This window comes from Trichosurus vulpecula, chromosome 5, assembly GCF_011100635.1.
Source record: "Trichosurus vulpecula isolate mTriVul1 chromosome 5, mTriVul1.pri, whole genome shotgun sequence".
In the NCBI taxonomy this organism is placed as follows: domain Eukaryota; kingdom Metazoa; phylum Chordata; class Mammalia; order Diprotodontia; family Phalangeridae; genus Trichosurus; species Trichosurus vulpecula.
Genome location: NC_050577.1, coordinates 196,940,189 through 196,954,299, shown reverse-complemented (window position 1 = coordinate 196,954,299; position 14,111 = coordinate 196,940,189). Strand labels below are relative to the sequence as shown.

The window sequence follows — 14,111 nt, the reverse complement described above, 5'->3', positions numbered from 1 at the left end:
GCTAGGGGAGGCGGTGCGAGGGGCCAGCGGGTGCGGGCCCAGGCGCGGCACCTGCATCAGCCCCAGCATCCTCCGCCCGAGCATCAGCATCGGCAGCACCAGGGTCAGCACCGGCGTCTATGGCCTCACCCGCAGCCGCAGCGCCGGCCGGCTCCTGACCGGTGCTCGGCCGCAACGCAGGACCCAGGCGAGGTCTGCACTCTCCAGACACAAGCTTTCCTCTTCCCCGGCACTTTTTGTGGGTCCGGATGGGGGATGGGGTGAAGGAGTCAAACCAGAGCTAGTCTTTTTTCTTCTTCTCAGACGTAGGAGGTGCAGAATGGGGGAGGGAGAGGAAGGTGACGACCTGAAAGTGAGTGTGGAGGCGTTCCTTTCTATCCCCCTTGTCAGCTGAGGTTTGGCAGTCCCGAAGAAGGTATCTCAGGAGTTGATAGTGAAGATGGTGTACACCCGCAGGACTGCCGGGCTTGCAGAATGAGTGCCCTATCACCACCAGGATGAGACTATGCTTTTAGTTTTCCTCTAACAGACGTAGACTCAAATGACACCCCAGGCATTTGTTTTGTCTGAGTGAAACCCTTCTCTTCAAGAAAAGTAATTCAGCTATATGTATATCCTTAACATTAACATTAAACCGGGAGTGGGAAAAGTGAATCCCCTCACTGGCTTCATCCAAGAGCTTAACATAGCACTGTGACTTGGGCTCTTAGCAGTCTGGAGTTTGCCACTTAATTTATGCAACTGGGTTTCCTGGCCTTAGCGTTGGAAGGGAGAATTCTGTTTTGTATCCAAACTTTGCCTTTCACCTGAAAGCAATCTTTTTATTAGTACTTGCATACTACGTCACAAGGACGCTGGGATAATTATTAATGTGATCTCTCTAAGAGTCTGTGTAGACTATAGACCTATAATTTCATTTACATAAGGAATTCCCTGTACCAACGCAGGTCAGCACTTTCTCTGCTACATATATATTTTAGTTGTCTAGGCCAACTGAGAGGTTAAATGAATTGCCCAGGGTCACATAACCGGAGGTGGGACCTGAATCCACTTGGGGCACAGGGCTTGGAATCAGGAAGACCTGAGTTCAAATGTGACCTTAGATACTTACTAGCTGGGTGATGTTGGGTAAGTCACTTAGCCCTGTTTGCCTCAGTTTCTTTATCTGTAAAATGAATTGGAGAAGGAAATGGCAAGTCACTTTGGTGTCTTTGCCAAGAAAACCCCAAATGGGGTCACAAACAGTCTGACATGACTGAACCACAACTCTGTCTACACTACACTGCTTCTCTTGTGAGGGGCTAAATATACTGGGGAATTTAAATTTAGGAAGTAGCACATATCTGTATGTGGTGAGACTGATTGACTTTATATGAATGAAGACCTCCTACATTCTGGGCTGGTATCTCCCAAGATCTGGAGATCAAGATTGAATGAATGAATTAAGCTCATACTATGAAGGCACTGTGTGCTAAGTGGGGGATAGGGGATAGAGGATATATAGATTTAAAAGAGAGACAGTCCCTGCCCACAATGAGTTTGCACTCTAGTTGGGGGCTTACACATAGGGGAGTTATGGCTAGGGAAGGGTATTTTAGTCAAAAAAGTTACTGGGATGGTGAGTGAATTGGAATCATAGGGCTATGGATTGAATGGCTCTTACCAGAAGTAGTAGTAATGTTGATTTACATACTGATCCCAGGAAATGATGATTTAGAAAGAGGGAGTCCAGGTGGTGTGCTCAGGGGTGCATTGCAAGATGACTGGGAGAAGCATGGTCAGGGAACTTGGGAGGGCTAGATATATTGGACTGTCAGCAATGAGGACAGCCCAGTCATCAGGAGTTCCAAAATTGAGTGACTTAACTCTTCCAGAACAGGGGAAAGGCTGTATCAAAAAAATTGGAATTTCTTTTTTAAATTCCTTATTCTGTGTCAACATAGGTTATTAGTTATGCTTGGAAGATGTGGATGTAGGAAGGATATTGTTTCAGAAACTATTAACTTCTTCTCAACTCTCATCCTTAAGCCTGGGGCTAGGAGACTCAGTGAAGTATTTAGTTTCAGAAACTTGGACTTCTGACAAGGTGTGAAATTTTGCCAAAGTCCATTTATTCTTCAGGCTTTTTGTGGAGGCACATGGTTTAAAGCAGTCAGGTGTGTCTTGTTTTTTTTTCTAATCTGGGAACCAGTTGCTTTATATTTTGAAGTACAGAGCTATTTGTCACTTTTTCCTTTATTTTTTTCTTGGTGTCTTGATATATGAAATAAGTTAATTTTTTATGATTCTTTATTGTCTTACACTTTGGGGGTAGTCAGCATGGTGGTAGTTTAGAAACTCAGGGGCTGTGGGCTGTAATTCTGTGTATCTCTTAATTTCTTCAGTTAATACCTTTAGTTAGGTGAAAGGGTCCTGAGGTGATGAGTTAATGTCAGACCCCAGAAGCATAAGGATAAAAAAATTCTACTGATGAATACTTTCACCCATTAAACTTTCATTAAAAACAAAGGAAGGGGGAAAGTATTTGATTTATTGTCATATAATGAGTTTAATTAGTAACAATGAAAATGTACTGCTGGCATGATTAATCACCTGTTCCAGATTTTCAGGGCTGTTTTAAGCTTGGGTGAGTGGTTGCTATTAATTAAGCATGACCTTAGTCCGAGTGCCACAAGGACATTTAAAAATATACATTCTTAGGCTGAATTTGTGTCCCTTGGTCCCCCAAACCATCACTCTTTAGGTGTATTTGTCACGCCCTGAATTGTGTCCCCAGAAGTATTTAGGGAAGTTTTGTGCTTACATTTCCCTGTCTTTCTGACCTATTTATGTCTCTTTCTATTTGTACTCTTGTGCATACTCAATTAACAAGTGGAAAACTCATTTTTATGTATGCTGTGATGTATTTGATTAGGTCACTACATTATTTATATCTTCTCCTGAGTCTCCCTTATTTTACCAAGAAAAGCCAAGCTATAACTTGGGGAAATAAAGTTATAACTATAACTCATAGTTAAGCATGTCAGAGTAGGTCACTAAATGACTTGAGTGTCAGAACGATCTTGAGCAAATCCTTGTATATCTTAGTACCTTTAAGTCAAGTCTGCAAGCATTTATTAAGCACTTTGTTGTTTGTGTCTGACTCTTTGTGATGCCATTTGTTTTTTTTTTAATTTTTATTTTTGGCAAAGGTACTGGAATGGTTTGCCATTTCCTTCTCCAGCTCCTTTTATAGATGAAGAACCTGAGGCAAACAAGGTTAAGCAACTTGCCCAGGGTCACACAGATAGTATGTGTCTGAGGTCAAATTTGAACACAGCTCCTCCTGACTCTAGGCCTAGTGCTCTATCCTCTTCACTTAACTGCCCTGTTAAGCACTCACCATGTGCCAAACACTATACTAAGCACTTGGGGATACAAATAGAAGCCAAAAAAAAGTGTGGGGAGAGGGCAGTCCCTGCCCTCAAGGAGCTTACATTCTAATGGTGGAAGATAACGCATAAGGGGAAGTTGAAAAGCAGGAGAGGGGAGATGGGGGTGGGGGGAGCCAGGAGAAGGTACTTGTATTAGGCATGATGATGAACCCCTGGGAATGGAAGTTGGCTAGGCTGGGCCTTTCCTCAAAATAGAGCTTCCTGAACCAATGGAACAAGGGAGCCATATTGGGGGAAGAAGAAAGTGGCAGCTGAAACTTGGTGGCAAAGGAATGTTTTACTCTTGGTGTCATTTTGTGAACCTTCAGGAAGTTCTTATTAATTTATGGCTTTGCTAATTTAGAATTTGCATTTTATTGATTGGCCAGAAGTTTACCTTTATACTATCTGGGGAAAAGAATTTGGTAAGTAGCTTTTAACAGTGTAAAGAAGACATGTTTAACTTGCTTTATAATGAGGCTAAGAACTATTTTCAGGGACCACTTCAGTGGGAGCCTTGTTTGTATTTTTTAAAATTAATTTATTTTTAGTTTTCAGCATTCATTTCCATAAGTTTTAAATTTTCTCCACTTCCCTCCCCTCCCCCCTCTCCAAGATGGTGTGCAATCTCATATAGGCTCTACATATATAGTCTTATTAAACATTTTCACATAGGGAGCCTTGTTTTGAAAAGAATGTGTTATTTACAAACATTCCTTATCTGTTAAAGCTTCTATTAGCTTTTTTTTTTGGAGGGAGAGGGGCAGGGCAGTTGGGGTTAAGTGACTTGCCTAAGGTCACACACAGCTGGGAAGTGTGTCAAGTGTCCGAGGCCAGATTTGAAGTCAGGTCTGGCTGACTCCAGGGACGGTGCTCTACTCACTGTGCCACCTAGCTGCCCCAAGCTTCTATTAGTTTTTATAAATCACCTAGCAAGTTATCAGTTACATTATGTAAAAGCTTAAGAAATCAACCAACTAAATTTCTTAAGTATTCTGTAACCTAGGCTGCTCACTAAACTGGAACGATTTTTCTTTAACTTAGAGTGAATTGGCAAGATTTTACTGTATTTTGTAGGTAATCAAAGAGTTCAAAGGGACCTTAGAGATGATGGAATCTTCAACTGAGTGAATTGAGCCCTAAGTTAAGTTGCTTACTAGGTTGACTTGAATAGCTGCTAGTCAGTGATATAGCTGGAATCAGAATCCATATTTCTGGGTCTAAAGTCCAGTGTTCCTTCCACTATGACACTATTTCTAATCAGTGATATCAAAGTGATATTGTTTTGACTCTGGTACTCTTTTAGCATGAGCTTAAAGTGTGAGAAATTCACTTCTGAATACTGCTTAAAACATTGTCTTTTAATTTAAAAAATGCTCCTTATTACAAAAGGCACATAGGGTCTAACAATACCAATCTTATTTCCTACAAGTTCACTGACACATTAATTTACATAATAACTTAATTATCAAGCATGAATCCTGAGCAAGTATACATACACATTTATGCCCAGTATGTAACACATATATGATATTTAAAACACATATATGTATGTGTGTATAGGTTAATAGCTATAGTATTGTTTTATCGAGCTCTTAAGCTGAAAGTGAGGAAACTGCTTCTCCTTATGAAGACCAACAGTTCTACAATTTATGAACTTGAAGAGTTGCCTCCAGCACTGTTAGTTTAAAATACTTTTGCCTAAACTAAAGAGTCCATTATGCATCAGATATGCACCCACGTTTTTCTTACTTTAAAGCCATTTGTTTGTATTCTAAATCACTCAGCCTTTCAGCTACTATATACTTATATCATCAGTTATCACCAAATTAGAACATAATAGATTAAATTAAATCAAAGGTATTTTAAAACCTTTAATGCTAAAACTGCACTGAATATCCATTTTAATTCAATCATCTTAAAGTACCTTTTCTGTGTCAGATGTGGCTATAAAAAGATGAACAGGTAAAGCAGTCCATGCTCTCTTCCTTTAAAAAAAAGATTCCAAATTCAAACCTTTTTTCAGTTCTCATTTACCTACAACAAACCTCTTTACTTTTCAAAACCATTGACCTGGATATACTCTCTGCCCTGATTATTATGATACCGTTCTCTCCTGGTTCTTGTAACTGATACTTCTTTGTAGGATTATCACCCATGTCCTGACCACTAAGCATTCTCATACCCCAGGACTCTATCTTGGATTGTCTCTTTTCTCTAGAGGCTCAGTGATTTTCTTAGCTACCATGTGTCCAGTTATCACTTCTATTTGAATGACTTTCCAATCAACGTATCCAGCCCTCATTTGATGCACCATGGCATAGTGCTAGGTCTGGAGTCAGAGGACCTAGGTTCAAATTTCAGCTCTGAAGCTTACAAATTCCATAGCCTTGGCAAGTCGTTTACTTGGCACTTCTTGGACCTCAGTCTCTTCATTTGTAAAATGAAGGAGTTAATGTAGATGGGTTTGAGATCCTTTCCAGCTCTAAATCTGTGATCCAATGAGCTTAGCCTAGTCTGAATCTTATATCTCCGCCTGAATGAATCTTAGGCATCTCACACTTAACATATTTAAAACAGAACTCATCCTAAACAAGTGTCCTTTTCACTTTCTGTTTAGGGGCCCACCATCCTTCTGGTCACCTAGGTTCATAACCTTAGAGTCGTATGCTCCCTCCTCATTCTCCCATTTCCAATCAGTTGCCAGATTTTGTCAATTTGACTGTACAGCTTTTCTTAAATCTGTCTCCTCTTCACTCCCATAAGGCAACATGCTATTTCAGGCACTCATTAGCTCTTGTCTGGACTATTGAAATAGTCTCCCACTGGCAAATAGTGGGTGCTTAATAAATGCTTGTTGATTGATTGATAGATACAGAAGAGGCAGTGTAGTACAATAGATAGAGAGCTGGCTGTAGAGTTAGGAGAACTTGTGTCTTGTGACAAATGTTGATGGTATGACCTTGGGCAGGGGTGGGGAACCTGTGGCCTTGAGGTCTCATGTGGCCCTCTAGGCCCTTTGACTGAATCCAAACTTCATATTTGTTCTGTGAAGTTTGGATTCAGCCAGAACGTCACAGTTGAGGACCTAGAGGGCCATATGTGGCCTCCAGGCCGAAGGTTCCTTGCCCCTGACCTTGGGTAAATCGTGTATCCAGCAATCTTGCTTCTGGTCTTTCCCTTTTCCAGTCCTTTACGTTGCTTTTAGGATAAAATACAAACTCCTCTATCTGGCATTTAAAAGCTTAATAATCTGGTTCCAGCTTGTCTTTCCAGGATCATTTCACATTATTCCCATGCTCATATAATCTGCCTACCGGCAAACTATTCTACTTGTTCCATCTTCTGCCTCTGCAAAAGGTGTCCCTCATGCTTGGAATGCCTAACCTCTGTTTACTCAGTTTCCTCAACTGTAAAACTGGGGTAGCACCTACCTCAGAGGTTGTGAGGGTCAAGTGAGATATTTGTAAAGTGTTTAGTGCAGTGCCTGGCATGTAGTTAGTTAATAAATGCTTTTTTTTTTTCTTAGTTTGCCTCCTCTCCCCCATTTCATAGTTACTTTATATTGTATATAGGGGCTGGGGCCCTGTGCCTCATTTCTCTTTGCCAGCATGACCCCTAGTTGCTGCTTTCTTTCACCCTTCCCCTACCCCGCCACCCTGTTCCCCTCTCTCATGGACTCTGCTGCTGCCTGCCACTTGGTTTTTGCCATGTTAGCTTCCAGAAGAATAACTACCTTGCTCTGCTGCTGCCATCTTTTGTTTTTAGCAGGTGTTGGAGTTATCCTGTCACTGCTTGTCTCTCTTTCCACAGACGACTCATTGCCTATGGTACCTAGCTTCCCATGGTCCTGTTTCTTCATGCTTTAGGAAACTGCTTCGTGATTTGCTCTTCCCCCAAATAGCAATCACTTAGTGATCGATTCTCTTTATATGTGATCCTCTCTGAAATTAGTTAGGCTGGTGCTCAGATTGACAGCTTGGCAGGACCTGCCTGGGCTCATACTCTTCTGGCATGGTGTTCAAGGAAGCTTCAGCATAGTGCCGTACACGTTTCCGGATTCATTTTATGTACTCCTCTCCATTCACTTTATGGTAGAGCCAAACTAACGTTGCTTTTCATCCCACAGGTTGCACCACCTCTTATCTCTGTGCCTTTGCACTGGCTGCCTCCCATACATGGGGAGTACTTTCTTCTCACCTTTGCTTCATAGAATCCCTCTATTCCTTCAAGATTCAGCTCAAGTACCACCCTATGCATGGAGCCTTTCTTAATGTTAGCAACTACTAGTGCTTTGTCTCCTTAGTTACTTTGTATTTAACTATCTTGTATTTATTTTCCTTATATTTACACAGTTATAAGTTCTTGTTGTGTCTCCTATTATTAGAACGAGAACAGGGATTGTTTCATTCTATGTATTTGTTTCTCCAGTGCCTAGCATTTGTTGTTGTTTAGTCATATCTGGCTCTTCATGGCTTCATTTGGGGTTTTTCTGGCCAGGCTACTGGAGTGGTTTGCCATTTCCTTCTCCAGCTCATTTTACAGATGAGGAAACTGAGGCAAACAGGGTTAAGTGGCTTGCCCAGCTAGTAAGTGTCTGAGGCTGGATTTGAACCCAGGAAGATGAGTCTTCCTGACTTTAGGTCCAGCACTGTATCAACTCCACCACCTAGCAGCCCCTAGTATCTAAAATAGTACTGGCAAATAGTGGGTGCTTAATAAATGCTTGTTGATTGATTGATATACAAGAGGCAGTGTGGTACAGTGGATAGATAGCTGGCCTTCCAGTAAGGAGAACTTGTGTTCAAGTGTCATCTCTGACAAAATATTGATGGTATCCCTTTGGGCAGGGGTAGGGAATCTGTGGCCTCAAGGCCACATGTGGCCCTGTAGGTCCTTAAGCACAGCCCTTTGACTGAATCCTACTTTATAGGACAAATACTTTTATTAAGGGGATTTGTTCTGTGAAGTTTGGATTCAGCCAAAGGGTCACATTTGAGGACCTAGAGGGCCATATATGGCCTCGAGGCCATTGGTTCTCCACCCTGACCTTGGGTAAATCATGCATCCTCTCAGTGCTCTAGTCTTTTCTCTAGGACTCCAAATTGCAGAGTAATTGTTATTATGTACTAGTGGAAGAGTTTTCTCACCTACAGTTTGTTTACCAGTGAAGTCACTGGTCTGGACCATAAATGAATACATTCTTCAAAGACCTTAGAGTTCATCTGGGTTTTGTCTTTTTTCCTTTTTATCTATGGTGACAGTTCTCTCTGTCCTTAGGGAAGAAGAGTCCAGATTTAGGGGAATATGATCCTCTCACCCAGGCTGACAGTGATGAAAGTGAAGATGATCTTGTTCTCAACCTAAAGCAGAAAAATGGGGGTGTCAAAAATGGAAAGAGCCCTCAGGGAGAAGGGCCAGACCCTGACTCGGATGCAGAAGGAGTTGGGCCTGCCAAGCAGCATTTGTCAGAAGTTACCACAGAGGGCTACCCTTCGCCGCCTCTTGGCAGTCTGGAGCAAAAGGCAGCATCTTCATTTGTGTCTCATGTGCGCACGTTGATCTTCTTGCTCACTGTCCTGATTTCGATGATCCTGGTGTTAGTATGTGCCTTTCTGATCCCTTGCCCTCCCAGAGATCTGCAGAACATGTGGAGCTGCCATTTAGGCCCAGAAGGAGGTGAGTAGCACCATTCCAGCTCTGGATTTCTGAAACTTCATGGGGTCCCTGATTATCTCATGATTCTTCAATCAAAATTAATTTACATTTATTCTAATTGTTACAAAGCTCTTGAAAATTTTTTTTTGGTAATAAGTGGAGGGACTTAGGGGTAGGTGAAATTAACCTAATGCTTTTTCTTTTTTTGTGCCAGACCTGTGACCTCATTGGAATAAAGTTTACTATTGATTGGAGGGGATGGAACTGGATCTGAGATTCCATTGGTACATGGAGCTCATTGTCAGAAGGCTTCCTCCACCAATGCAGCTCAGCATTTTCTCTGAATCATGTAGTCTAAGAGAGTTGTCTGATTATAATAGTATACTATAATGTAACAGTAACAATAACTACATTTATACGGTAACTTTACAATTATGAAGCACTTAGCATGTAGTATTTCATTTGATTTTCATGTGAGGTAGATAGATGAAGAAACTGAGGCTCAGAAAGGTAAATTTTGACTTGCCCAAAGCACAAGCATAGGTAGGACTTGAACTCAGGGCCTTTGTCTCCAAGTCTGGTGCAAGCTGGGGAATCATTGCCCTACAGTGTCCTTGTCCAGGTGACAGGTCTGGAGTACACTCCAAGAGGAAGAACCTCTTATAAGTCAGACACTCCTTGCACCTGCACCAGTGCAGTGGAATGCCACAGAAATGACATTTCTAGTGATAAGAAAAGCCCAGGCCCTGATCATCCAAGGATAAGATGCTATCTCATGGATAAGGCACTTAGCTAAGCGTCAGTTCCTCTATAAAAATCTATTTATTCTTCTTTGCTTTCTGTCTTAAATGGCTAGGGTGGTACAGAGTGAGTGGTTAATATGCTGCTTGCTATGCTTCCTAGAGCCACTCTAGAAGTGGCTGTGTTTCAACAAGCTTACAGTGGATAGATAGATGTCTGCAGATTTAAAAAAAAGTTATGTTTCCTAATAAGAAAGGTTAAGATGGACCTCAGTCCCTTGAATTATTTTAGTATAGAAACTGCTTAATTGCTCCTTTCAAGGTGAATCCTTTTAATCCATCCGCAGTCCTCCTAAGGCATAAGAAGGTGTCTGGGGTTTGGGGTACCTTCCTACAAATGGGAATCTGCGCCCCTTTGTGTTCTTTGTGCATCTTGACCAGCAAGTTGGCCCAACTAATGAGTAATAGGACACCTGGGGATCTCTTTATAGACTGGGTTGAAAGGGCAGGGAAAAGATTCTCTCCTTATCTTAGACTGTTACTGTTGTTTCCTCCTCAGGCTTAGGGAATAGTGTGATAAATTCCAGTGGTTTCCGCTGTAGATCAGGTCTTATAACTGTCTTGTCCTGATCTTATGATAGAAGCTTTTTGCGTCCTATTGACTTAATCACTGAATTGAAACTGCTTTTTTGAAAGATACCTATGACCTTTTAGTTGTCTCATCTGAAGGCTTCTTCCTGTTTCTTTTCGTTCTTGACCTCTCTGCAGCATGTCACACTGTTTGCCACCCTTTTCTTCTTAATATTCTCTTCTCTGGGTTTTCATGTAAGTGTTCTCTCTTGCTTCCTTCCAACCTGTCTGACTACTTCTTCTGTCTCCTTTGCTGGCCAATCATCCATGGAGTGCCCCCTAACTGTGAGTGTACCCCAGAGTTCTGCCCTGGCCCCTTTTCTATGCTCTCTCATGTCATAACCTCAGCAGTCCTCCTTTGTTTAATTACCATCTCTATGCAGATGATTCTAACCTGAATACTTAGCTCTAGTCTCTCTCCTGAGCTCCGTTTCAAACTGGTTGTCCCATAAACATTTAAAACGTTGACCATCTAAAATGGAACTTGTTAAGTGTCCTCCTGAAACCCACCCTTTCAGAATTCCCTATTTCTGTTTAGGGCAATACCATCCTTTCAAGCACTCAAGTTTGCAACCTTGCTGTTATCTTTGATTCTTCCCTGTCCTTTACCCTACATATCCAAACTGTTGACAAATCTTGTTTCTCCTTCTATGACATTTCTTCTCTCTGCTCAAATGACCACCACCCTAGTTTGAGGCCCTTATCATCTCTCACCTGGACTCTTCATGGTTCTCCCCTCCAGTCTATCCTCCATTCAGCAGCTTATGCAGTTTTTCTAAAGCACAGGTCTATGTTTCTCCCATGCTCAATAAAGTCTGTTGGTTACCTATTCCCTCTATGATCAAACATAAACTCCTCTGTCATTGAAAACTCTTGACAATCTGGCTCCAATTTACCTTTCCAGCCTATACATCACTCCCCTTCTTTCACTTTACAATCTAGCCAAACTGACCTTACTGTTATTCATTACACATGCCACACAATCTCCTTTCTTTGTGCCATGGCTTTGACCCTTTCTCATACAAGATATGCACTCTGCCTCTTAGAAACCCTTGGTTTTTTCTTAAGACTTGGTTCAAGTATCACATTCTACTTGAAGTCTTTCCTTATTTCCTCAGACTTCCCCCTCCCCATTGTTTTGTATATAGTTGTTTACATGTTGTCTCCCTGATAGAATATAAGCTCTTTTATGAAATTTGTTTCATTTTTGTGACCCAAGTGCCTAGAAGAGTGTCTGGTACATAGTAGAAATTTACTTGTTGATAGATTCACTAATCACCTCCTTTTACTCTGTCAACATAATAGGTGGGGACTTGTCTCCACTAGAACTGGTTGATGTGAATGGCGATGGGTTGCCTGATGTCCTGCTTTCCTTTGTGAACCTAAGAAATGGGAGTTTAATAGGTAAGAGACATGATGCTGAATCTACTCATTTGGGAGAGTTTTTGGGAAACTTTATGCCTTTGATATGTCTCTCCCCACATGGCTGCGACATTCATTAAAGAGGATTAGAACTATTATTATTATAGCTAGTTTGTGAAACTGTATAACTTTTATTTTTGCTTGAAGATAAGATTCAAATTTTTTGTCCCAAGATATTTATTTGGGGTTCCTATTATGAAAATCTAGGTGCTCATCAAAAGTATCAAACTTTGAACTTTACTTTTGCTGCTAGAAATTTCTTGTATGAATTTTTTTTGCAATGCACATAAGCCATTTGGACATAAAAAGAGTATGAAAAAAAGTCCAGCCTTCAATTAGGAGGCATCACACTTATTTATTGTATTTATTGCATAGTTTTATTCTTTGTTTTTAATTTAGAAAGTGGATAGTGAAATATTTTATTTACTTAAAAGCACATGATTACGTTTTTTAAAAATTATATATGGTTCTTGCTTATTTTTTCTTTGCCTTAGTAGCTCTCAGTACAAAAAAGATTTTCTTTACTAGCTTTTTATAGCTCATAAGCAGTGTGGCTTCCAGCCTTTTGAGATTCCATACTGTTGGAATCATAGTGATGATCACTTAAGGCCATGAGTAAAATCATGGGTTTAAGGTCCATTAGATTCAGCTAGCTTTACTCTGATCCATGGCCATGGATCCATTGCACTCATACCCTTGGCCAGCTGCCTTATAAATATGCGCCATTCATTGGGTGCAAGAGGTACTAGTGAGAGCTTATAGATGGATAAATGCCAACTCATCATCACCCCTAGACAAACAATTCAGAGTACTCACAAATGATCAATGGCACTATTTGTTTCCATGAAGAGCAGCATATTTTGTTATTCATGGATAAATTAAAAAGTATCACTGTCTTCATTTTGCAGGAGAAACTGGATCTTATTGTTTAAGTTTTCATACATTTTTGTTTTGACCCCCAAATAAACTGTAAACTCCTTGAGGGGCGAGAATGATTTTCTTGTACTTTTTGGTATATATGCAATATTAGCGGGTAATTCTTTTCTCTTCCTTTTTCTTACGTGCTATTAGGTGTCCCTAAGCCCCAGCCCACTCTTCTGGCTCTCTCAGGGGTAAATGGTAGCACTCTTTGGACCAGTCCTCTCTCAGAGGAGGCCCAAAGTTTGCAATGTTCTGGGCTAACTCCATTAGACTCAGCAGAAGCCATCTGTCTTGTGACTGGGATATCCAGGCTGCTCAGTGCACTCAATGCCACATCAGGTAAAGATGAAATGTCACAGAGAAATGATTATGAGTTGTGAAAATGGGTTAGATCATTCCAATAGGGAGTGGGGACCCTTGCCCTCCTTCATGATGGGAAGTTTAATTTCTTAGTATGAAAGACATTTTGCAGGGTATAGGGGAAGAAATTAGAGAATATTGAACAAAAAAAATTCAGATTTAGGTATTTTTGTTTAGTTTGGGCAAAAGAATGTGTTATTCTTCAAACAAAAAATGCCCTGAGATCTATGGTTTGCCCAACCCTCCCCCTGCCATTGTTTATCCCTAAAGACATCCAAGTTTTGTAATGTCAGAATTGGCACACATTAAACACATAATTTAGCTACTTAAAAATTAATAAAAGAAGTCAAGGTTTGTTAAGCAATGCTAATTTGGTTATTTAGCTGGGAAACCTGAATTGCACTGAAAAGAATTAAATAATGGTATATGCTACTAGACTTACTTAGATGCTACTTGTAAAACGCACACTTGAGACACGTTTTGTCACTGGATTTTGCCTCCCAGGAGTAAAAATAATAAGCACCTATTATGTGTGATTAATGAAGTAACATCTGGATTTTTAGCAAATGTGCAATTTGCATATTCAGGTGTGTACTATTTCCTTTATAAAGTAGTCACTCGGGGGCTATATTTTTATAATTGTTAAAGTTCCATTTTTGGAATTGCCTTCTGAGTCTGATACATTCTTTTGAACGCCCTCAGATTTTTTTTCTTTGAGTATATAGTTGATTTTTGGAAACAACGTCATTAGAAACCAAATCTAGTGAGTAAAGTGAATGAGCAGTCCAGGAAATGCAAGTTTTGGTTAAAAAGAGGTGGTAACATTGGTGTTTTGTATATGACTCATAAACTATCTTTGAAGGCAATCCCATACTTTCTCTGATATTTGCTTAAGTGGCCTTCTGGTAGAGATGGGGAATAGGTTTTCTGAGTAATTCTTCTAATTCCTGTCCATATGACAAGCCAT

The 14,111-nt window shown here is 40.6% G+C and overlaps 1 protein-coding gene across 1 annotated transcript in view; it reads left to right on the top strand.

Moving 5' to 3' along the window:
* The window catches only part of FAM234B (family with sequence similarity 234 member B), a 32,918-nt gene that overhangs the window by 701 nt on the left and 18,106 nt on the right, over positions 1-14,111 (top strand). The window contains exons 2-4 of the mRNA XM_036761482.1: positions 8,694-9,092; positions 11,747-11,845; positions 12,935-13,123. Coding sequence (XP_036617377.1) covers positions 8,694-9,092; positions 11,747-11,845; positions 12,935-13,123 — 687 coding nt within the window. The remainder of the gene's footprint in view (positions 1-8,693; positions 9,093-11,746; positions 11,846-12,934; positions 13,124-14,111) is intronic.